The following is a 26,843-nucleotide window of genomic DNA, read 5'->3' as shown; positions in this document are numbered from 1 at the left end:
TCATGGAGAAACAACTGAAAGTGTACTTCTAACTTACAAATGAGTATCTGTGCTTCTTTTTACTGCTTGATTGAAACAGAGCACCTATTTTCACAGTGAATAGTGTCAATTAGTCCTTGATACCATTTTTTAAAAAGGACAAAGATGTCCCACAAAGTCTTCTGAAACACAGGGTATGCAAGGCTGTAATGAGCAATGCAGTTTTGCAATATATTTCAGAAGCACTAATTATTCTTGTGCATTCACACACAGGTTTATGAGTACCAATCAATGGAATTAAGACTCTGGAATGCAATTGGAATTGCTCATAATCATGTATACATAGGCACAAATAATGCTTACACTGAGCTGTGTATTGAGGCTCACCTCTGTTTACCTGCCACCAAGAAAACAGCTGAGATGGTTTCTAAAGTGGTATTGTCAGGTCAGAGTTATTTGTCTGTGCTAGGTTACAGACAAGTGACAAGCTCAGGCTTGCCATGATTAATGTACATACGTCAAAGAATTCCAGAATCTATATCCTATGAAATGGCAACATGCCTGCCAATTTACCATTCACACTGTGTTCACCACATCAAAGGCAATAAGCCTCACCAGCTCTGCTTGAAAGCCTGAATCCACTGTTACTTGATCAGAACTTAACTCATGGTTTCATCTCACACTGATCCAACAACATATGAAATAAACTCCTATGGGAAGGACACAAGATGTGAAATGTCAGCACAGCTAGCCCCATGGAACATATGGCACTGGCAGGATAATGTGTTGCAAGATCCAGTCACACATAATGCTGTTTCTTCATAAAAATCAAGCTATATGATAGTTTAAATGGATACTCATATGTGCAGTTCCTTAAACAAGCAAAATAAAAACGGCTGATGGTCCATGATAATACATGAAAGGGGCATAACTGATGATGAAACAAGCTCCAGAGACAAATTAGGAAGTGTTTGCTGTACATGTAGATATGAGTTATATTTGAAGAGGAAGGGCAGCGGGAAGTCAGGCTAATACATATAGATCAAAATCACGCTGACATGACTTCTTGTGGGATTCTTAAAGGAAGCAGGATGATCACATTCCTTGTAACGGGGGGGGGGGGGGGGGGAGGTAACCAGGGAACTTCATAATCTCAGTCCTGGTTTGGGTGAGATGCCCTACTGTAATGCAGTTGATATTCCTCTTCAGGAAGCCGGAGGAATTAAAATCACTTGCAGTGCTGGTTATACATCTTCATTGTTGTCACTGCTCCACTTGACTTTTATTCAGATTTCATAGCTGTGGGCAGTTTATTTCCAAAGGGATAGAAGTGTGGTTATTTCTTCTTCCTTGTGTCCTTGTTCATTAATCACTCCTTTCAGTGTAAAGAAGTAAGACTTCAGCAAATCCACCAAGAAAAAGACTGTCAAAAGAACAGAGGTTTTATTTTTAAAAGATCCCAGATTACTTTAGACCCCAAATAAAAACACTTATTCACTTAAAAAATGCAAGAATTCCCAGGGCTGAACAGATCTGCAAATAGATCAGACTAGGCCATTCCTTGACAATGATTCCAAGAAGCTAAAAGAAATATTGAATTAGTGTTAACAGAGAGTTAACTAAAATGTAGTCTGGTGTCAAACTGAAAGCTACTCAACACCTCGCTCTATATTTTCCAATTACAATAAAATTGTGCAAAAGTCTTCCTAAGCAAAATCCTGAAGAGACCTTTTTATAGTAGGCAAATATTTTTGGACTGTAGGGATCACATAATTCCTATTACCAATTTATATAGCAGTCTCTCAGACTGGTGTAGCCAGTAAAGAGTGCACTACAAGGGCACTTCCCTGATTCCTGGCTTCTCCCTCCCCTATTATAGCAACGCCATTTCCTCCTCTTCTAATCTCACAAGCATCACAAAGAAGTCTGGCATGGGATTCAAAAAGCAGCCAAGTTCAGTGGCATCGACTGTGATTTCAAAAAGACTTCAACTCCATTCATCCTGGGCCAGGGCAGGTCATATCTTCAGCTTTTTTCAAACTGCATTTAAGAAGAATCAGGGAGAGGCTGGCTCGTCTCCATTTCCTTTACAACAATTGATTGTTCTGACCTTGCATTTAACTACAAGGCTTAGTTTATGAAACACCAAAGCGCCTTATAGGATGTTATGAATAAAACAAACGTTTGTAGACTTCATTGATGAAAAGGCATTTCTACATGGAAAACATGTAAAGCTGACAAAGCTGTCTGGATTTTAATAGCATTATACTCATTTAAATTCTTAATTTCATTGAACTGTTTTCTAAATCATGCAAGTTTCATTAGTCTTGAAAATGGCAGATTCTTGCGTAACAAGATTAACAATATCCTGTTTTATAATTATGCTGCTACACAAATCAAAGCACACATAAAGACATTTTATGGAGGGAGGTTGGAAGGAGGGCAATTCCGTTAGAACACCCTATGTACACGTACTTGAGTGTAATTCCTATAAAACTCAGTGAGACTAACTTTTGCACAGCACTAGGCTGCAGAGACACAGACTTCCAGTAAAAGTTTAAAATTAAGAATTAATTTACTTGGAATATTTGTTTTTTTTTAAATTCACATTTCTTTTCTGAGGGACACAACAAACACACACATTTAAGCTCCTATTGTTACTGATCTACCGGCATTAATTTTCATTCTCATTCCTGGCCATTCTGCTGTCTGGAAGAGGGTTCAACAGAGGTATATTTGGTACTTTTACTAGCTGTGCCTAGTCCACATTTGCCTTTCCACTGCATAGCTGGCTTTGTTCTGCTCTACTGAACTGCATCAGCTAACCATCTCCTCTTTGTGTTCACAGCAGGATGGCTTTTGCTAGCATTCAAAATGCAATGTTTAACCTGGGGTGCTGCTGTCTAGAATGCAATTATGTAATTGTCATATTGTTCTACTGAGTATATTTTTGTGGAATAATAATTGACAAGTGTCAATAAGTCATACCTCACTATACCCCTAACTTTACAAATCTTGCATTACGAGCCTTGGGCCATTATTTACCTGCCACCAGACAGCTGGCCAATGGGGAGAAGCCCTTCTCCAACAACCACAATGTGCCTGTAGATCTCAGGCAGATTCAGAAGCTAGCAACTGCTTTTGTTTTGGAAGGTGTATGTGTGCCTTTAAATCTCAGTGAGACTGAAAAGGGGGGGAGGGGGCAAGCAGGAAGAGCCGTGTGTGTGTGTGTGTGAGCATAAGAGAGAGAGAAAGGAAGCCAGAGAGCTTTGCATTCCTCTTAGAAGCTGTGTAGTAAAAGAGATAGTAAAGCACTAACCAGAACCTGAGTATGGGACAGAAGAAAACTCCACCCTTTAGACCTCTCTCTCCATAAGTTGGTTGAAATACAGCAGATCATTACATTCAGCAATTCCAGTGAGTAAAGATATCTATACCATTGCCCCGGGGAGATCACAAAAGTGTGGGCATTAAACTGTTTACTTTGGCTGCTTTGTGAGTGTGTGTGTGTATGTGAGTCCATGTTCATTTTAGTGGAAGTGCTGCTGCTGTGGAGCCATTTGAATGCAACAAAAGAGGAGGAGGAGGAAATAAAGACTGTATTCAGGGGAACTGCACTGTTTTATACACACACACACACACAGGGCTGGCTCACCCACTAGGCAAACTAGGCGTATGCCTAGGGCGCCAGGAGGGAGGGGGTACCGAATTGGGCTTCCCCCCCTCCCGGTGCCCAAGACAACTGTCTAATTTGCCTGCCTCCCGCCACAGCTAGCACTCACCTGCCCAAGCTTGTCCTGCCACAGCCGCCTGCCCCCCCTGCTCGCCCTGTTGCTGCCGCTCACCCTGCCGCCACCAGCTCCCACCTCCCGCTCGCCTTTCCCCCTCGCCCTGCCGCCGCCAGCTCCTGCCTCCCCCTCGCCCTCCCCCTGCTGCCCACTCAAACACACACCCCCAGTTAGATCCCTTTCGCCCTTCTCCCCCCTGGTCACCCTGCCACCGCCACCAGACCCTGCTCGCTCTTCTCTCCCCCCCCTGCTCGCCCTGCCACCACCAGACCCTGCTCGCCTTTCTCTCCCCCCCGCTCGCCCTGCCACTGCCGCCAGCTGCCGCTCGCCCTTCTCCCCCCTCTCACCCTGCTGCCGCCACCAGCTTCTGCTCGCCCTTCTCCCTTCCCCCCCGCTCGGCCTGCCGCCGCCACCAGTTCCCGCTCGCCCTCCCTTTGGGCCTGCAGGCATGGGGCTACTCCCGTGCCTGCTGCCTACTTGTGAGGGTGCCAGAAAGGCTTGGGACGGTCCTGTTTGTGTGTATTATTTTTAGGGAATGGGAAAGTCTCCCAGCTCCACCCCGAAAGTCCCTGGATATTTCCTGAGTTGGACCAGGTAACCCTACAATCAAGCTTGATCAGGAACATCCAGAGTTCAGATTCCTCCTTCAGCTTCAGAGTTTACTGGGTGACACTGGATCCTGTTTGAACCAGCCTCTCTTTGTAATGCTTCCAATACCCCTTCAGTTGTATATATACCACATTTTAATTTGGTAAATTTAACTGTTCATTTAGTAATTTATGTAATTTGTTTTCTTAATCATCGTTCTGATTGTTTTTAATCTGATCTATTGTTAACTGCCTTGAGCCCACTTGTGGGGAGAGTGGGTTAAAAATAAAAAATATAAACAAATGAATAAATTATAAATTATATAAATAAGCCTGATGGATATACTTCTCATGAATCTGATGAAGTGAGTTCTGACTCACAAATGCTTATGTTGGGACGAATTCTGCTAGTGCCACTAGACTTCTGTTTTATTCTGGGTAATATTGGGGCAGTCAGTGTCTCTCAGCCTTTTTCTAGGATACTAGAACATTATGAAGATAGAATGGATTACCCTGAGCTCTTTAGAGAAAGATGGTGATAAAAATGGAACAGATTAAAACTAGACTAAATAAATATTCATGGTTTATGCACAAAACCATATAGTACAAATAGACTTTGCTCTAGACTTCAGCACACAGGAAAAAATTTGCCCGATGTCTACAAGACATGTGAATTGCCCTTAAAAGTCAAACACACTATACACACTACTAGGCAACTTGCTGAGTTACGATTTTTGCTAACTGCAAATCCAGGGCTTTTTTTGTAGAAAAAGCCCAGCAGGAACTTATTTGCATATTACGACATATCCCTAACATCACCAGCCAGAACTGTGTTCCTGTGCATTCCTGCTCAAAAAAAGCCCTGTGCAAATCTTTCGTCCTACAATTAAAATCCATGACTACAGAACTGATACATCTATAACTAAAATTTGGAAAATACTTTTAAATTCTCAGTAGTGGAGCACACTTCAAAATCCTTGTAGATTTTGAGCCAGGTTTTTTTTTAAAGTGTGATTTTTGCTATGTCAATTATTGTATTTCATTTTATTATAATTTTTGTAAATATTTTTTGGGCACAGTTTGGGGTTTTTGGAATTCAGTATGCCAAAATAATGCCCTTTAGAAGATGACCCCAAATTAAAATTTTGGCGCCCTCCCCACCAGGCAGCAGTAGTGTAGAAGGAAGGATGGAGAGAAAAAAGTGCCTCCCAGCTCTCAGCTGTATGGCAGTACAAATGTCCTTCTCTATGAGAAGACTTGGGGTGGGATCACACTTGGAATTTGGTGCAGTGGTATCCCAGGTTTGAAAAAGCCAGTGCTCTTTGATGCATGCCACAGCAATCACACAGCCCCCACCCTGCTGCCAGGAGAGGCATGGGCCACATATGCGCAAGAGGAGCATTCAGTCTGCTCCTGCATGTGCCAGGTGCATGCATCACGTGCCCCAGCCATTGACAGTCAGGAAACACAGCCTGAATGCCCTTTACATATTCCCAGTAGCTATTTAATCCAGTCCCAGCCCATCCTAAAATGAGGTAAGGATGGGCAGGACTAGGGGGGAAGATGTGCATGTGTGATCATGCACATTAAATCTGGAAGGGAGACATGGCTAGGTAAGGCCAAATCTCTCATGTGATCACATCCTTGTCTCTGAACTCAGGAAACCAGATATACCCTCAAAGAAAATAATAGTCTTTTAAAGTTCCTCTCCTTGGATGCTAGGTCTACTTCCCATCATAGATAATGGCCCCATTATTTCCTACAGATAGTAAATCTATCCTCTGAGGCCAGCCCACCCTTCAGTGACCTACAGCTGTTTTAGACAGCTTTTAAAATAAAATAGAAGCAGATCTGGCATCTTCCATTTGGAGGCCAGCTCTTTCAATGGAAAATAGTAGCCCTTTAAACTTTAAAGGGACTACATATCACAGAATAGCTGATGGCCTGACATGGTTATCTCTCTCCCTTTTCCTATCCTTTTCCTGCTCATGTGCCTCCTTGAAATCTGAAATACAACTGAAATTTTGGAAGACAAATTATCATTAAACCTAAAATGTTCAGAGTCATTTCAGGTATCTCTGAGCCAACCTGAAACAGCTAATTTCAGCTAAGGTATATCCAAATGCACATCCCTAATTCTTAGGGGGGAGGGAATCTTGTTTCATATCAAACACCACAAGTTAAAATAACTTCTTTTCTTTTTTTTTTAAACAAATAATTATTGGTAGTTAAACTTTTTTAATGTCCAAAAAAGAACAAAGGAACATAATGTGGGGGGAAAATTGAAATCCTTGTGATACATACCAACAGACTGTTGAAGCATTCACTACAATCTCAAAGACGAGTGGGGACAGACCAGCTGTGATAACCTAGAAAAAGTAGCAAAAACAACATCTGCTTGTTACATCAACGTCCTGTCATGTTCATCCTAAAGAAACTAAACATGTGTAGGGCCTGGGGGAGGTTATAGGGAGATTAACACCTGAAAAGGTGGGCTAACCAATTTAACTGATAGATTAATTAATGCTTAACTACAGAGTAAAATGCCTTTCTCTGACCAATTAAGCAGGCGGAGCAGAGATCAAGCAAAAGCTTATGGCTCTTGCAGGACACCATTTGAGCCCACACCCTTTGCCAACTTTTACTTTCTCTCCACAACTGGTTGATATTTTGTCTTTAGGATGAAACTACTATGTCATTCACCCTTTTTGTTTTAACATTCTATTTATAAATATGACAAAACTAAAATGTAGCTGTTAAGAAAAGTAAAAAAGTTAAAATTATATGTAATATAGACTGCAAAGCTAATCCTAAGAATCCTATTAAATGAAAAAAGATAATGCTTAACTGATAACATTTAGTACATTTTTTCCCTGACTGGCTCTTCCATGATACTGATGGAAACCTGTTTATTTTGAAACTGTTTTGCTGCTGCAATTGCTGTGAACAAACAAAGTAATATCAAATATTCTTCATCCTCAGCTTTCATTATTATAGCTAATAGTGAACTGCCTGGATCAGGTGGTGGACAACAAAAGGCACACATTTGGCCGCCCAAAGACAAGGTAGGAGATTCTACATACATAAGGAGTTTGTCAGATATACAGGAAAATGTTGCTTGATAAATTAACCAGAGGGGTGAAAGTCTCAAAAATAGCGTGAGGAGGTCAGAAAATTTTCTAGTAGGAACAGATTGTTGAGACCAGCTTAGCATCACTTTAAGGAAAAGCAGGAAAGACTGACATTCCTTCCAACAATGGTAAATTGCTTTCACTTGTTATAATACTTATCTCATTTTTAATACTATCCCATTCTTTTGCAGGATGTATATGTATTTAAATATATGTTTACAAAGAATTGATATGCCTTTTGAGAATATGCATTGCAATACAAAACATTAAATGAATATCAATTTGATATGTCCTCATTTGTGGCAGCTGTTCTGTAGCAATACATGAATGTCCATTCTCATTGCCCAAGCTAGGCTACTAGAGGAAAGTACTTGCTGAGGACTAAACTGGATGTTATAGTGGCACCAGCTGTTTTTGCCAGCTGGACTGAGAAACTCGTTAGACTCAATGCAAACTCGTTGCCAATGACTCAAAGCAAAACAAACTTTATTAAACAGACTGCCTTAACAAACTGTACACTCTAGCCTTTCCTCACATGTCTCCTGGGGAGGTCCTCTTGGTTTGACTTCCCTTTAACCTCTGACCCAGGGACTTTTCTCACTCTACTGGTAGGCTGCAATGACATGGTCCCATTTTACTGTAAAGTAAGGAAGGTTTTTTTTAAAGCATGACAGGCAGATGGAATTTTATTTCCACTTGCACTCCCCACCCATGAAACTGTTTAATTCCCCCCCACACACACAAACACTAAGGTTTCAAGACTAGATATTACCCCTGCTAGTAGAAATAACTGAAGTGGAGGAGGGCTGCAACCTCCTCCAGCAAACCATTAAATGCTCCTCACTCCCCACTTTTACTAGAATTTAGAACAATCTACACTACAGGTGTCACCATAACTACAGGTGTCACCAAAACACTGAGCTTGGCTATGCATTACATATTAGGTCATAAGAAGGGTGCCCATCAAAGGGGAGGGGGGTGAGCCAGAGCCCCTATTCTACGTTTATGCAAACATCGTGATCACTAGAGTGGTTGCCAGGATGCCTGGACTTTCAGCTCATACACATCTGCCCTTTTGCATAAGCCTCGCTGCCAGCTTCATACCAGGCCTATGTGGGTAGCACGGGTCCCAATCGCCAAGTAGTGACTTCCCAGATGGACCCTAACCCAGCAAGAAGGACTCCCAGCCTGCTATCATTGCACAAGTCCCTGGCTTTACAGCAGAAGAGATTGTGCTGCCACCATGAGCTGTCCAACCATGCGGGTTTTCAGCCCATCTGATGGAAGCCATTACAAGGGCTAACAGCATCAGCGATCATCTTCCAGTACCATCAGACACCATGAGAGTGAAGTGGGAGCCCCACATACCCACTGTACATCTTAGACATTTCCATAAAGCAATCAAACTTATCTCAAGGTGTATCCTGCCAGACATCCCAAGCCTATTGTGAACGGAACATCTCACAAAAGACTGTGCCAGCCAAGATGGGTGTAAGACAAAGACCAAACCCAATCTGGAGACCAACACCATTGTGTAAATCAGGTGTCACCATAAATAACAATTTGGCTCTATATTATCACTGCAGATAACTTTGTTTAGAGTAGTTAATCTCTTCATCACCTGTTACTTTCCAAACGTCACCATGGAGCCTCCCCTTTTTCTGAAGTCACTGACCATATGCCCAGCATTATAGTCCACCTGACCCTGGTGTCACCCCCTGAGGACCCCCCTGAGGGCCCAAGGTAGTCCTTAAAAGGTCTAACCCATTGTTCCTCAGGTGTGCATCTGATAGCCTACCTACCCTGCTGTGTAGATTCACCCCCAAAACCTGATCAGTTTTGGGTCCCCAATAGTAAGATATGTGGGCAGTGTCTTGCTCCCCCATTTCTTTTTCATCACTATTGAAGTGTTCCAAGGAAGACTACAAGAGGTACAGTATTGCTTTGTCTGTGTTTATCTCTTACATGTTATCCCCTGTCTATTTCCTTACTGTTTTTCTTAGGACTGTATGTTTGATTGAATGAATTTATTTCCTTGTATGCTTGACTGGATTTTCTAATAAAATCCAATTATATTTTACCAGCATTCTCCTCGTTATTTAGAGGGAAATTCTGGAGGTCATCTCCTTTATACATAGATTCTGTATTCTGCTGAGCCATCTTTGCCCGCTGCTTAAATTCCCGAACCTCTCTCTGAGGGCAATTTGGCTTACAGGGGGAGAAGAAAAATAGTGCATGCTACTTTTCAGTGTTTTATTTTTAAAAAAAGAACTAATGAAGGGGCAATATCAGAGCATTCAACTGCAATTTGCCCAATAACAAAACTGCAAATACAATGCTCTAACTTGGATTGTAATCTTTCTACTTTCTAAATTAAACATGAAAGATTGAATTGTTTTTAATACAAACAAGGCTTTATCTGGATTAATACAGTAAATTTATTTTTTATCCTGTAGAACCCTTTGTAGGAATGAATAAAATAAGATCTCAATCTCACTTTCACACCCACAAGATCAGACTGCAGTGTGCTGCTGGATCTGGACAAAGGGTAATTCTTGTACCACGGTAGACAAGAGTCCAGGAGCATCTTAAAAAGTAACAAAATTTTGTGCTAGGGCATGAACTTTCATGAGTGGCCATTTCAGAAGATTCTTCAGATCTGGGAAAGTGAGCAGTGACTCACAAAAGCTCATACTCTGCCACAAATTTTGTTAATCTTTAAGGAGCTCCTGGACTCCTGTTCTTTTCTACTGCTACAGACGGACAAGTACAGTTATCCATCTTGATCTGTCTTGGATTTTCAGAGAGATGGGTCTATTGCTTGCCTCTGTGTCCCAGCCCTGGTATTCCTTGGAGGTCCCCTGGTACTTGCCAGGGTAGGCCCTGCTTAGCTTCCAGGATCTGACAAGATCAGGCTTGCCTGGGCTACAGAGTATTTGTTTTTGATCTGGAGTTGCAATAGTGGACAAGGGAGTCAGGGAAATTGGTGTGTTGAGGACCAAATCAAATACATACAAGATCCTTCATATGCAAAACAGGGTAGAGGACAAGGCAATATAGACTTTCTGTCGCTCAGAGATGGCAGTATTCAAACATCATACATAAAAATGGCCTGTGATACTTGCCTACTTCTTCCTCCTCCTTCCCTTACATGCAGAAGCATGATTGAAAGCTACTTTCCAGTTTGGAATATTGGCTGGCAGAGAAGAAACAAACTCAAGTTTGCTCAGGGAGTAGACATTATCAAGAAGCTAGAGCTCAAGTCAACACTTCCAGAACCAGGAACCCTCAAATTCAAAACTAACTGATGCCTCTGCCCTCTTCCCTCCCTCAGAAGCATGATTTTCCCTCTGTTTTTCTTTTCCTTTTGTGACTGAGCCACCCTAGTCGTCTGTTTTCTTCTTTTCTGAATTCTGGCTGTTGTACCCTATCACAGTATATTTTGGCTTTTTTTCGCAGCCCAGGAACCTGAGGGAAAGAGTGGTAGCTGCTTTTAACTTAAATGGCACTTGGGAAGTTTTTATATTCCAAATAAACAAAATATTTTATTAAATATAGAGGGGAAAGATCTGGTGAAATCAGGGGTGAAATTTCTGAGGTACATGACACAGACTTCACTTCATATGTTGCAGGCTAATGAGAGTTTCTTAAGCTATTAATAGTTACATTCCAGTATTCTTGGACTCTTTTGGTTTTCAGAAGGCTAGTACACTCTTTCCAGTGCCCATTAAAACATCATACATTCTCTTGAAACACCAATATTTGTCTTGAGTTTTTAACTCACTTTTAAGATATCTACAGGCAGTGCTTAACCACACCAGACCAGGGATTTCTCTACTGTTTGACTGGGTAGGGAAATTCTCTAGAACAGGGTTTCTCAAACTTTTCTTTCCTGTGGCCCGGTTATTTTTACACTTCTCCTTCGTGGCCCACTAAAATTTGGGGGTGAAGCCAAGAGACTTTGGGAGTGGAGCTGGAAGATAGGAATTATGTCATTTCCTGTAGTGTCAAGGGCCAAGTGATGTCACTTCCGGGGCACACTGAACCAAAACTCCACATTTTCCTGCAATGTCACTTCTAGGACACTTCCCCAAACCTGCCTCTTCTTCTGAAGTAACTTCATTTTCAGAAAAATCTTTCTGAAACTCATGCTGAGCCAAAATGGGGGTGGAAAGTGGGTGGCCCTCTCTTTCCACTCCCACACCTGCATGCACCTATCTGTGTGTACTTCTCCAGCTTGCAAGCACTCCTAATACCCATGTTCAATTGCCTGCACCACCTCCACACCCCTTCCTCAACAGCACTGGCCAGTGTATGCAGTTGGGAGTGCTGTTGCCATTGCCATCAGGAATGACAGCACTGTGTATCCCCACACTGAGCCCTGGCAGCTGCTCTACCTCAAAATATGCTGAAACATTTAGTAGGCCCTTCCTTCAACTGTTATTACTGGAACCCTGACTCAAGCTATAACCAAGCTTGCTTGGTTTCAATAAAATCTTTCGACAGCTGTTTTTCATACTTTTCTTTGGCTGAAACAATGGGAAATTGCTGTGAAAGGTAGCAGAGAATTGTACTGCAATTAATGAATTTGCTGTGAAATTGCTGTGAAAGGTAGCTGAGAATTGTACTGCAATTAATGAATTAATTTCCAGTTATATGAAGTTTATACAAGCTTTTCTGTAGGTATCCCAAAAAGGATATTTAATGAGGGGCCTGAAGCTTTTTACTGGCTGTGTTTCCCATGCCTTTAAAAGCAACCTGTTTTGCAGATATTTAGCCAGTGAACTTCTTTCATCCTTTTTAATATCTACAGGAGGAGTTTAATTTTGGTGTCAGCTGTTAAAAGCAGGACCAGTAAAATGGTGCCAAGTTCATAGTACCATCACTTCCAGTGCTGTTGAGATATACTGCAGTAATTTCCAATCTCTTTCTGCCCCACATCTCTCAGTCACTCACACAGAAATCTCATAGAAAGGCCAGCTGGCTACAACTGGGGGTGCCAACTTTTCTTTGGCAGAACTCCTATGTCTGCAACAACAGTATGATGAACAGAAAAGTTTCATCCAGTAAAAATGGAAGGAAAGAAAGGGAAAGAATGAAATGGAAGGAGAGGAAAAGAAGACACAGAAAGAAAAAACATAACATAAGAGGAGCTATGTTGGATCAGGCCAGTGGACTATCCAGTCCAAAATTCTCTTATACAATGCCCAAAATGCACCAGAATGTCCACCAGTGGGGCCAGGGCACTAGAAGCCCTCCTACTGTTGCTTCCCCCCCTCCCAGCACCAAGAATACAGACAGAGCATCACTTGCAGGGAAAGAAAGAAAGAAGGGGGGAGGGGGGGAAAGCCTTTCTCACCATCAGATGACCCCAGCCAGCAACAATTCTACCCAGGGATCATTCAGTTAAAAAAAATAGCTACTGGAATGCCCAATCCCCGCCCCTCCCAGCTGGAAAAAAACACACCCTTATTTGCCACCCAGGCCTCCCGGGGAAATCTCCCCAAAAGAGCATACTGCAAGGCACATGAAAGCTCATACCTTTAAGAACACTTCATGGGTCTAAAGTGCCAGTGGACTCTAGCTTTTCTCTCAAACACTGGGAGGCTGGGGAGAAGGAAGGAGAGGCAGCCCAGCTCCTCTCTGCACAACACAGAGATGGGGGGGGGAAAGGAAGCCAAACAGAGCTCAGGCTTTGCAGCCTGTGTCAGTCTTCAAGGCTAGCTTTTTTCTGCACAACAGAGAAACTGGGGAAGGAAGGAAGTCAAATGGAGCGCAGGCTTTGCACCCTGTGTCAGTCTTCAAGGTTAGCTTTTTTCTGCACAACAGAGAGACGGGGGAAGGAAGGAAGCAGAGCAGAGGTCATGCTTTGCTGGGTGCGGTGCTAGCTTTGGCTTTTCTTGTGACCCAGTAGTGAGGCTTCTGTGGCCCGGAAACACTTCATTAAACAGCTTCTATAAGCCATTATAAGATACTCCAGTCCTACTCATAACCTGTCCTAATTAGGGATCTTTCTCAAACCTTCAGGCAGTCTATGCCAAAGAGCAGTTCTTGCCTTTGCATGGGAAGGGATGGAAGGAGGATTTGTTGAAATGACTGGAGATGCCAAACCGGTTTACACAAGGAGAGTCAGTCCTTGAAGTACATGAATCCCAAACTATGAACAGCTTTAAAGTTAATAATACCAGCATTTTGAACTGAGCCTGGGAACATATAAGCATCCATTGTAAAGACCTTAAAATCAGTGTAATAGGATCAAAAGTATTTTCTGCAGATAGTAGGCTACTGTGTTTTGAACCAATTGAAGCTCCAAAGGTCTCCCAAGATAGCCCTATGAATAGTGTGTTACAAAAATAAAGCCTTGAAGTCACTGAAGCATGGATCAGTGAAGACATATCTGCCACGTACAGCAGGAGAGATGACTTCGAAGCTAAATGTAACTGACACCTTTGCCACTATACTAACCTGCTTTTTTAGCAGATGCATAGAACTAATAGAGCTCCTAAATTCCAGGAAAAGACAGGTTGCTTACCTGTAACTGTAGATCTTCGAGTGGTCATCTATGCATTCACATCATGGGATAGAGCGCTCGCACCGATCCCCAAATCGGTACCTAAAAAGCCCGGGATTTTTTCGCACTTGGCACCAGTGGGCATGCGCAGGTGTCCCAGTATGCATGCTCACTGGAGCCAGCTCGAGGATCCCGCCAGTTTCTTCCTGACTGCTGGAAGCCCCTACCATAGGGAGACCGTCAGCAGTGGGGAAGGAGGGCACGTAGTGGGAATGCACAGATGACCACTCGAAGATCTACAGTTACAGGTAAGCAACCTGTCTATCTTCTTCATGGTCTCTGTGCTTCACACTCATGGGAGATTAGCAAGCAAGACATACCTGGAAATGAGAAGACAGTCAACCAGAAGAGACAGCTTGCAGCACCACAGCTCCCAGACGAGTCCTCTGCTGAGCATGCACGTCCAGAGCGTAATGCTTCATGAAAGCATGAGGAGAGGACCAAGTGGCGGCCTTACACACGTCCGTCAAGGAAACACCCTTCAGGAATGCCACCGACGTTGCCATCACTCTAGTAGAGTGTCTACGAATGGGTCCAGGCAACGGTTTCTTCACCAGCAAGTAGCACAGTTTAATAGTCTCAGTAAGCCACTTCGAAAGCCGCTGAGATGAAATTTTTGAACCCAATCTAGGGGCAGCAAAGGAAACAAAAAAGATGCTGGTCCTGATGAAAACTCTTAGAACGACTCAAGTAAAAAAGTAACGCACACTTAACATCCAAAGCGTGCCACCAACTTTCGTCGTCCAAGGAAGGCATGGTATAAAACGTAGGTAACCAAACGTCCAACTTAAGGTGTAACTGGGAAACCACCTTAGGGAGAAACAAAACATCAGGAGCCAACGACACTCCGGACTCATGAAAAACTAAGTATGGGTGGTCACAACGCATAGCCATGAGCTCCCCTACATGGCGTGCCGATGTGATTGCCACCAAACATGCAGTCTTCCAGGATAGAAGCTGTAGGGAACAAGTTGCCATTGGTTCAAAAGGCCACCAAGTCAACCTGTCCAATACTAACGGCAAATCCACAACTGTGGAGGTCATCTAGGTTCCAAACAATTTTTATTAGTAACATATGGTAATAAATTTCAATTTCTTACTTCATTAATAATTGCTTTTTTAAAATCTATCCCATATATTACTTTCTACTCACCCCTCCCCCCATTACTTGACCCCCGCCGATGTTATATACTTAAAATCTTAATATTAAAGGTACCCTTAATTAATAAGAACCAAAATTAATATCCTCCTCCCTCTTGTATTTAGTCATTATCAAAAATTGTCCAATGTCCTTTTATTTTCCATTCTTTTTCTATGTATCTTCTGAACTTTTTTCACTCCATCTTAAATACTTCTAAATCATAGTCTCTTAAGGTCCTTGTTAACTTGTCCATTTCACTCCATGTCATAACTTTTACAATCCAATCCCATTTCTCTGGTATTTTTTCTTGCTTCCACAACTGCGCATACAATGTCCTAGCAGCTGAGAGCAAGTACCAAATTAAAGTTCTATCTTTTTTTGGAAATTTTTCCATTTGTAATCCCAACAGAAAAGTCTCTGCAACTTTGTTAAATTCGTATCCCAAGATCTTAGAAATCTCTTGTTGAATCATCTGCCAGTACTTTTTTGCTCTTTCACAAGTCCACCACATATGGTAGAAAGAACCTTCATGTTTTTCACATTTCCAACATCTATCTGGCATCTTATTGTTCATCTTTGCCAACTTTTTAGGAGTCATATACCATCTGTACATCATCTTAAAACAGTTTTCTTTAATACTCTGACATATTGAGAGTTTCATAGAGTTCTTCCACAAATATTCCCATGTGTCCATCTGTATTTCTTTATTTACATTAATTGCCCACGTAATCATTTGAGATTTCACTGCTTCATCTTCCGTAGACTATTTTAAAAGTAACTCATAGATTTTCGAAATTAATTTTTCATTATCTCCAAACAGAACTTTTTCCATTTCTGTTTGTTCTCGTCTTATTCCTTCAGTTTTAACATCGCTTTCCACCACTTTTTATTTGTTGCATTTGAAACCAATCATACTTATTATTCAACTTTTCAGCAGTTTTCGATTCTATTTTACTGCTTTGTATTTTTAATAATTGATTATATGACATCCCTTTTTCCTCTCTTGTCTCAGCTGTTATTCTTATTACTTCTGCTGGCACTATCCATAGTGGTTTTCTCTCATCGCCAAATTTCTTATACTTCATCCAAACATTTAGTAGATTATTTCTTATATAATGGTGAGAAAAAAAACCATCCAACTTTTTCTTTCCATAGTACATATAAGCGTGCCAGCGAATTTATTTCCATGACCTTCCAACGTTAAAAGTTTTTTATTCAACAGCGTCACCCAATCTTTTATCCACACTAGACAAACTGCTTCATGATATAATCTTAAATCTGGTAGTTGAAATCCTCCTCTTTCTTTAGCATCTGTTAAAACTTTCATTTTAATCCTTGGTTTTTTCTCAACCCATACAAATTCTGAAATCTTTCTTTGCCATTTATTAAATTGTTTACTGTCTTTCACAATCGGAATAGTTTGAAACAAATACATTATTCTCGGCAAAATGTTCATCTTAATTGCAGCTATTCTACCAAGCAGTGACAAATTAAGCTTGTTCCATTTTATCATATCTTCGTCCATTTTACGCCATAACTTTTCATAATTGTTTTTAAACAGATCAATATTCTTCATTGTTATTTCCATGCCCAAATATTTTACTTTAGGGGTAACTTCACATCCCATTAATCTCTGCAATTCCTTTTGTTTACTTACTTGCATATTTTTACACAAAATTTTTGACTTTTCTTTATTAACATAAAGTCCCGCCAATTCTCCAAAATCTTGTATTTTGGCTAACAAAGGTGTTACTTGCATAGGATTTTCATTTATAAACATTATATCATCTGCAAATGCTCTATATTTATAGGAAAATCCTTTAATTCTCGTTCCTTCAATTTCTTCATCATCTTGTATTTGCATCAATAAGATTTCTTATAAACAACAATGGTGAAAGCAGACAACCTTATCTTGTACCTTTCCTGATTATCATTTCTTCTGTAAGATCTGCATTTATACATAACCTTGCACGCTGTTCAGTATAAATTGCTTTTATAATTCTTATAAAGTTTTCCCCCAACTTTATTTTCTCCATTACTGCAAACATAAAGTCCCAATTCAAATTATCAAAAGCTTTCTCTGCGTCCGCAAAGAATAATGCAACTTCCTCCTCTGGATGCCTTTCATCGTATTCTACAATATTTACAACAGTTCTAATATTGTCTCTTATTTGCCCTTTAGGGAGAAAACTCACTTGGTCTTCCTTTATAAAAATTATTAGATATTGTTTAAGCCGTTCTGCTAAGATTCTTGTGTATATCTTATAATCATTGTTTAATAATGAGATTGGTCTATAGTTCTTTACATTAGTGACATCTCTATCTTCCTTTGGAATCAACGAAATTACTGCTTCCTTCCATGTATTTGGTATTTTCCCATTTATTCTTATCGTATTCATTAATTTTTGAAGTTTCGGTATTAAATCTTCTTTAAACATTTTTTAAAAATTTGCCGTAAATCCATCTGGTTGAGGAGCCTTTCCAATTTTCATTGCATTAATCACTACTTCAATTTCTATTTTTTTCAATAGGATCATTCAAAACTTTTTCCATATAATCAGTTAAGGGTGCTATTTTAATCTTCCGCAAATACGCTTCCATCTTTTCCTTCTTTACTTTAACACCTTTAAATAGTTTAGCATAATATTTAAAAAATTCTCTCTTTATTCCTTCTTGATCTACCATCTCTCTTCCATAGGCCACAATTTTATTAATAATTTTACTTTCTCTCTTTTTCTTCAGTTGACAGGCCAAATGTTTTCCAGGTTTATTCGCTACCTTGAAAGATTTCTGTTTTAATTTTTTCAAATTGCATTCCAATTCTTTATTTAACAGATGTCTCATTTGTGCTTGCAATATTGTAATCTCCCTTATAATTTTCTTTTTTCCTGGCCTTTTCCTTAATTCACCTTTTTTTTTTCTTAATTTCATTTTGAATGTCCAACATCTTTTTATCTTTTGCTCTCTTGTCTTTATTATTCAATGTTATTAGTAATCCTCTCATTACTGCCTTGAAATTCTATATCTGAAATTCTATATCCTCTCTGTCATTTACTTGGAAGTACGCTTTGGTTTCATTTTCTAGAGATGTCACTATTTCTTTATTTTGTAGTAAATCTTCATTTAATCTCCATCTTCTTGACTCTTTCGACAGTTTTGTAATCCACATTATTGGGTTATAATCAGCTCCTATTTTAGGTAATATCTCCATTTTCATTGTTACAAGCCCCAAATCTTTAGTACCCCACAACATGTCAATTCTAGAGAAAGAGCTATGTCTAGCTGAAAAAAAAGGTATAGTCCCGTACTTCAGGATTAAACTTCCTCCATATATCTTCCAAACTCTCCTGTTTGACCAATTCAAAAAAAGACTTTGGCAATTTCCCTTCTTTATCATTTTTTTTTCTTCCCAGATCTATCTATCGTATTCTGAATTGTTCCATTAAAGTCCCCCATCAATAAAATTTGCTCATAGGTCACTTCATCAAGATGTTGTGTAATGTTTTTAAAGAAAATGTCTTTAGCATCATTTGGAGCATAAAGTCCCAACAACAACTTTTTTTGGCATTCAAAGTAATTTCTACTGCTATATATCTTCCATCCTTATCTTTAAATACCAATTTCGGGTCTAATTCTTGTTTAATATAAAAGACTACTCCTCTCTTCTTGTGTTCAGCTAATGTAAAAAATTCTAGTCCCAATTGTTTATTGCATAAAAATTTATAATCCTTTTGTCTAATATGCACTTCCTGCAAACATACTATATTACAATTTTGGTTTTTTATCCAATGAAACGTTGCCTTTCTTTTTTGTGGTGAATTTAGTCCATTTACATTCCAAGATATCAATTTGTAATCCATCATCGTGCAAATTCTTTATTTTCTTCATAAAATCTACGCAGTACCTGTGTATTTGTGATTGTAATCCTCTTCCCTTGAAGTTCAAAGCTCAAACCTTCAAGTATTATCTATCTATACCTCATTCCATTGTCACGTAGTTTTTCTGTCAATTTTTTGTATGCCTTTCTGTCAGTTAACACTTTTCTTGGCAGTTCTTTCATAATTCTTACTCTACTGCCTCCCACTATCAATGACTTTTCAAAGTTTTTATTCATGATTTTTCCCACCATTTCTTTTGTCATAAATCTTATGACCACATCTCTTGGCAGATTATTTTTTTTTTTGCAAAGAGTGAATTTACTCTATACATATAGTCATACATATTTCTATTCCCTTCAGGAACTTTCTCCCAAAAAATCTGCAATTATTTTTATTATGTATTCTTTCAAGTCTGATTCTTCATCTTCATCTTCTCAACAGATTCATGGTACGATGATATTGCTGATAAATAAACTTTAACATAAGAAAAGGAAAGTCCAGCATCCACCAAGGACAACAGAAAATAAAAAATCACCAGTAGGCCCACCCGTTGGGGTGAGACTGTAGGGTCAGTCAAAAACCGAAGAAACTTCCCCCACTTCCTGTCATAGGAAGCATGGGTAGACAACTTCCTACTATTCAGAAAGACGTGCTGGACTCTGCTTGAAAATTCACAGGGTCGATGAACCACGTCGTCAGCTTCAGGTGAGCTACATTGTGATGAAACACATGTCATTCCTGGGCCGAAAGAAGGTCCAGTTCCGCCGGGAACTGACAAAAAAAAACCCTGACTAAATGAAGCAAAATTGGGAACCAGTTCTGCCGAGGCCATCACGGTGTGACTAGAATGCGCCTCGATTTCTCTCTCACTATTTTGTTGACAACTTTTGTCAGCAGTGGAAGAGGTGGAAATAGATACAGGAACCAACTGTTCCACAGGAACATTAGGCCATCTCCCAAGGATGCTGGATCCATTCCTCCCCTGGTGCAGAACAGGGGACACTTCTGATTCCGAGCTGTGGCAAAAAAATCCACCTGAGGATACCCCCAGAGCTGGAACACAGGTTGAAGGAAGCGCCACTGTATCTCCCATTCGTGTGGAGATGCTGCTCCTCTGCTCAACGAATCCGCCTGTAGATTGAGTACTCCTGGAAGGTGTGCAGCCTTCACATAGATGTCCTGCTCCAGGTACTCCATCCACAGTTCTACTGCTAGCGCACTGAGCCTATTGCTAGCGCACGTCAGGAGACTGTCCCACCCTGCCTGTTGACATAACAAGGGACTGTAGCATTGTCTGTCAACAAGGCCACAGCCTTCCCCGCTACCAAAGGATGGAAGGACCGAAGGGCGAAATGAATTGCCAACAGTTTGAGATAGTTTATATGGCAACGAGTCAGCTGTGGAGGCCAAGGATTCCACACACACAGAGAATCCATGTGAGCACCCCAGCCCCATAAGGACGCATCTGTGGTGATTGTAACTGTCGTTACAGGCAAATGGAAAGGAGCTCCCTAACAGATGTTGTCTCTGGATGTCCACCATTCCAGGGTCCAAAGAATCGAGGGTGGAATCGTGAACCTCTTTCGAGGTGAGTCCTGTAAAGGCCAAAACTTTCTGAGGAACCAAAGCTGAAGCCCTCTCATATGCAGTTTCGCAAACAGCAACACACTGGTAGTCGCCGCCATCAGCCCCAGCATCCACTGCAGCTGTTTTACTGTGTCCCATTTCCGGCTTTGAAAAAGATGGATGAGATCGATAAAGTCCATTGCTCTCTGCTGAGGCAGAAAAGCACGATGAAGGTTTGTGTCCAGCAGAGCCCCGATAAACTGAACTGTCTTTGATGGTATGAGATGGGACTTTTTCATGTTGACCTGCAGACCTAAGGTGTGAAGAAGACGAAGTGTGGTTGCAATATGGCCGGATAGATGTTCTTCCAAATCCACCACAAGGAGCCAGTCATCTATATACGGAAAAACGACTATGCCTTGAAGCCGAAGATATGCAGCTACAACACTCATCATCTTGGTATACACCCACGGTGCAGTACACAGGCCGAATGGAAGGGCATTGAACTAAAAATAATTGGAGCCTATCGCAAACCGGAGGAAATGCCTGTAAACTGGATGGATGCTGACATGGAAGTAGGCATCCTTGAGATCCAATGTTGCCATCCAATCCCCTTGGTTGATGAGAAGAAGGATTGTTTGCAGAGTAGACATCCTGAATTTCTGGTACACGATAAACTTGTTCAGATTTCGAAGGTTCATAATTGGTCTCAATCCCCCATCCCATTTGGGGACCAGGAAATAATGAGAATAGAACCCACCCCTCGTTCTGGCCGCTATTGGGACTGGTTCTATGGCTTGTTTCTGCAAGAGGTTGCTCACTTCCTCTAGCAGAGGGGGGGAAGGAGGTGTGGTAACAATCACTTACTGAGTCGGAACCTGAACAAAGTCTATCTTGTAACCTTCTGCTATGATGGAGAGAGCCCATCTGTCTGTGGAGATGGACTCCCAAGCCAGTAGACAGCATCTCCTGTTCTGTTTTTCTTTGATTCCTCACACTTAAATTCGACTCAGAACATTTTCATCTCTTTGTTACGGAGTATTGCATTTTCAATTCTCTACAGAATCTTTTTACTTTCTAACATGAAAGATCATAACAATGATTCCCCATTGGGGGCAGACAAAACCCAGGTGTCCCTGCAGTTTCTTTTTGATCTGTCAGCAACCTTTGATAACATCACCCATGATGTTAAAGACTCTCTTCTCACAGAGTGTTCGGATAACATCGGGGTCGAAGCATGTTCGGGCAAATGGAGCGATACTGACGGATGAGCTTGCCGGTCCCCAGACCGCTCTCTGCGTCTCTCAGGAGGAATTGACACCGATGCCGAAAGTGCACGACGAGTGGCAGAGTGATGCAAAAACCTCGAGAAAGAGGCTTCCAACCACTGATCCCATTCCGGCAAATCACGAGGAGGGTACCATGGGTATGGCGATGGATACGAGTAAGGTCCATATGAGCAAGGCCACTGACGTTGGTCCCACAATGGAGGTGATGGGAAACGTCGCATCACAGCACTCGCCTCGAGCTCTCTCCATCCTGTAATAGACGGCAGTGGTGCTAGAGGTTCGTTCGGCACCAAGGCCTCAACTTCCGATACCAAACCACTGTTGCTCCGATGATGTGACCCCGACTTGGACGAATGAGTCCATTGCAATAGGTTTATTTCCTGCTCCGATCCTGAAAGATGGAGCGGCTGCAAGCTGCGGCTTCTCGGTACCAACGGACTTCAGGGACTGTGAGACGCCAGAATCCTCCAAGGTGGAGCGACTTGCGCCGACATCGACTCCATCAAGGCATCCCGAGGAGGAGGAGTGTGGGAAAGTCTGTCCTTCTTCCACTTCTCCTTCGATTTAAGCTTCTTCAGGAGGGACAATCGGGTCCCCAAATCGTCCCAACGCTTCTTAGTTGGCATGGGCGCCACTAATCCTTCAGAGGGTCGTTTTGTGGGTTGACCCCACTCTGGTGACGATGGATTGACCAATGTCAAAGCCAGAGCCTGGGTAGCATCCCCAACGATACCGATGGATCCGCTGCCATTTTCGGCGGACGGAGAGCCGACTCGACTAATGCCGCCGATAGCCTTGCCACCTGATTTTTTGGGGTTTGCTTCAAAAACCTCAAACAATGTGGGCACGAGTCTACACGGTGTCCTTCAACCAGGCACACCAAGCAGAGGGAGTGACCGTCAGGGGGTGCGATCTTGCTACCACACTTCAAGCAACGTTTGAAGAATCCCCAATGCCTTTCCAAAAGACCGGAACCCACGAGGGAAGGGGGAAATAAAGCACAGAGGGGCAAAGTCCAACACTTCTTCTTTTTTTAAAACAACAACTATCTAACAAGGGAAAAAACAACAAACGGGTAAGAAGAGGAAAAATCCAAAGGATTACCAGGCACTGACCGGAGCAGTCAAAAGCAGATCCTTTCAACACGGCGGTCAAGAAGGAATTGGCGGGATCTTCACGCTGGCTTCAGTAAGCATGCCTACTGGGACGCCTGCACATGCCCACTGGTGCCGAGCGTGAAAAAATCCTGAGCTTTTTAGGTACCAATTCGGGGATCGGCGTGAGCGCTCTATCCCATGAGTGTGAAGCACAGAGACCACAAAGAAGATCTCTGGAGCTGTGCCATCTCTCCCTAGGAAAAGATGTTTTCAAAGTGGCTATAGTTGGCTAGAACAATCAAAAAGGGTTTCTTCAATAAAAGATGGGTTACATTCTCCTTCAAAAGCTTGGGAAAATCCTGTGATATTCCCAGGCTGTTTACATCCAAGTTACACCACTGTAAGTAATGGAAGTTGGTCCACCAGGTCAGAAACTATCTCCTCCAGCTCAGATAGGTTCAGCTAGGTAGACAGTGTATCAGAAGGATAGTCAATGCGTTTTTGGAACCAGCCAACAAGGTATATATTATCAATACTGTTTAAATTTGCTTCAAGAGAAAGACTTTCATAGGATAATGGCTACAGTCTAATACCATTAAATGGCATTACCTTCCACTGCCACCACAGCAGCAGTGCCAGGGTGACAAGAAAACCCAGCACCAGAAGCTCAGCCTGATGCCCAATCTGGGGACAGAGACCATCTTGCTTCTAAGTCTCATCTCCTTCTCCTCAGTCAATCACACACAATTTCTAGCCAGATAAAGTCAACTCAGTTGTGAGCAAAATACTTTTGAGGGAGGAGGGAGAAACACAAGTGGAAGAGGTCACCACTGTCAAGAGGATTCTTGCCATTAACCAGGAGTGCTTTCACTTTCCCCTGTCTCTGCTTTGTGTCACCACTATCTCTGTGTTACGAATGAAACATTCCTTTCTGTCTAGTTTCAGGAATGGCCAAGGCTATTCCTGCCTGATTATACTCTCACCTGCAAGGGGGCTGGGAAGAACTCTGGGGGGGAGGGACTGCTTGCTTCGCACCTTTACTTTGAATGTGTAATGGTCTAAACCTGATCTATAAGAAGGGGAAAAGGGCCTGCCAAAGTCAGTTTTCGCAAGGGCAGTCCTGCACTGACCTGTCATTGTATCAATAAACAGTCATTCTTGTAATGGACCGTCTCCGATCGCTGAACTGCCGGGGACTTGACAACCACTCTCTCTTACCAGAGGATGAGCGGTCTTCCATAAGTAAATGCTTATTCTGAGTAAAACTGTTAGTCCATTTAGCTCAGTGCTGTCCAGTCAGACTGCCAGCAGCTGTTCAAGATCTCAGGCAGAGAAGGTCTTTCTGTATCTACTACTTGAGACCCTTCTAATTAGAGGTGTCAAGGACTGGACCTAGAAGTTTTCATATGTAAAGCAGCTAATGCCGCAAGGTGTATGTGAGTAAATAATCACAATATTATTACATAAATCATAGCGTCCTCACCCTTTCTCTAAATTTTGTTGACAAATTTGAAATAGACAGCTTACTCCTCACTCTACAAGCCTTCATGAAAACTCATAGGGGCTGTTCAGACGCACAGTATAATCAGTTGTCGCTGCTGTTTCATACTGGATTAAAAGTGGCTGATCAGACAGCAACATCTGCCTCCTGGTATTAACTCGTAGTAGCTCCCCTCCAAATCCTTCTCGGAACCAGAGTATTTTGTTACCTGCTCCTTTGTGGTGTTTTTTGAGTTCTCCGGTTTCACCTCGTATAGTTTCCCCGTCTGGTTAGTTCTCCACCAGATGTCTGAAGGCTGTCCCAGAGCAAAAGGAGCCTCAGACATCCGGTTTACGGTCACAGTTTTTTTTACTACTTAGTGATATGCACATAACTGCATAACCACATAATGTTTAACCTATGTGCATGTGCACATGCACACATAAGCACATAATGCGCACATGGAGAAAAAAAGAACTGCATGGTGCCACTGTGTGGACGGCAGAAGACGGTTTCACCATGGAGTGATTCAAATTGCAGTATGGCAGTCTGATCGATAATATCCAGAACAAAGATATTCGGAACAGAACTGGGTCTGTTTAACACGGACTCAATACGCTATGTAAACAGGGCCATAGCATTGTATAAAGTAATCATCATCATTAAAAAGGTAAAAAGGTAAAAATAGTCCCCTGTGCAAGCACTGAGTTGTTACCAACCCATGGGTGACATCACATCATGACATTTTCTTGACAGACTTTTTATGGGGTGGTTTGCCATTGCCTTCTCCAGTCATCTATGCCTTACCACCAGCAAGCTGGGTACTCATTTTACCAACCTCGGAAGAATGGAAGACTGAGTCAACCTTGAGTCGGCTACCTGAACCCAGCTTCCACCGGGATTGAACTCAGATCGTGAGTAGAGCTTGGACTGCAGTACTGCAGCTTTACCACTCTAAGCCACAGAGCTCATAATCATCATCATTACTACTTGGATAAACAGTATACTGCCACACCACTTCTATCCATGGTTATTGCATGTTAAAATTCAAATTCTAATTTCTGTATGTCTTCCTAAGTGTTCTGTTTATATATGTATGTGGAATTAATTAACTGAAAACCTTTTTTAAAAACTTTAAAACATGATTTTGTACATCTGACACATTTACAGTGCGATTCTAAGAATATTTTCCTTAGAGTAAGCCCTACTGAATAGATCTGAATAGGTTATGAGTAGACCTGGTTAAGATTGCTCTCTTAAATCTCATTCAAATTATTTTAGCTAGGATTTCTTTTATTAGAAGGAATACTAATGATATTGTTTTTAATTATCCAGTGGTACCTAATTCTATTTTTTCTATGTTTAATTATTATATTAGACATCTAGGTGTTGTTATGGAGACCAGTTTGAAGTATTTGCAGTAGTGTTCCAGGATAATAATTAGTGCTGGATGCTACAAAACTATTATCAAGCTGTCTCTATGGAAACAATCAGAAAATCTACACTTACCTGCATCAATCCTCATCTCCACCATCCATTTCAGAGATCAAAATGGTACACAAGTATGCTTTGTAGATTTGTCAAATACTGACTATTGTTTCTGATATGTGTATTGAATTAGAGACAACCAGTCTGAAGACCAAATACTAAAGTAAGACACCAGGATTTGCAGTCACATACACATTTTAAAATTGACACACACATTTGCCCTTCTCCTAGTAGAGTTTTGGGGCTGCTAAGATTATGTTTCACTGTGCATATTGGCAGTTATTGCTGGGTGCAGATAAGACAAACAACACATGCAATTATATAAGCCTTATGGTCAGTAAGGTCACACAGTAAATGGCTCATCTAAAATTGGCATTGTTCCATTGAAATCATAGTCTTTCAAGGATATATATGCAAGTAATTATTTCTGAAACATGATATGGAAAATACATATAAAGAAGAAACTAAATCCCAAATTTAAACTAATAAAATGCTAAATAAAAAATCTTGAATAAATGCTGGTTTAATTTATCCATTGCACACATACTTTGGTCTTTGTCTCTGGGGCTCTGAGTAACTTACAAAGGGGTTCCTGGTGGTGTTCCAGACCTGCTTAGTTTCAGCAATAACTATATCTCATGTTTTCAGACAAATCTCTGACTGCTCATTAAAGGAAGAAAAGGACCCACTTGTTTTAGTAACACTCTGCCTTTTGGTTGCTTCTTCATAACATGTACAATAGTCCTCATTACTTAAATGCCCTTCCTACATAACTACTTGTGAAAAGCACTTATATGTTCCTGATGCTTCTACCTGTTGAGCAACATGAGATTGAACTGGGTTAAGGA

General features: G+C 41.4%; 1 protein-coding gene across 1 annotated transcript in view; it reads right to left on the bottom strand.

Moving 5' to 3' along the window:
* Positions 1–1,261: 1,261 nt before the first annotated feature.
* Positions 1,262–26,843, bottom strand: part of TMEM241 (transmembrane protein 241) — a 74,132-nt gene continuing 48,550 nt past the window's right edge. The window contains 3 exon segments of the mRNA XM_060244350.1: positions 1,262–1,307; positions 1,309–1,404; positions 6,647–6,723. Coding sequence (XP_060100333.1) covers positions 1,262–1,307; positions 1,309–1,404; positions 6,647–6,723 — 219 coding nt within the window.

This window comes from Heteronotia binoei, chromosome 7 (genome assembly GCF_032191835.1).
Source record: "Heteronotia binoei isolate CCM8104 ecotype False Entrance Well chromosome 7, APGP_CSIRO_Hbin_v1, whole genome shotgun sequence".
NCBI lineage: Eukaryota > Metazoa > Chordata > Lepidosauria > Squamata > Gekkonidae > Heteronotia > Heteronotia binoei.
This window is presented reverse-complemented; position numbering and strand designations above follow the sequence as displayed.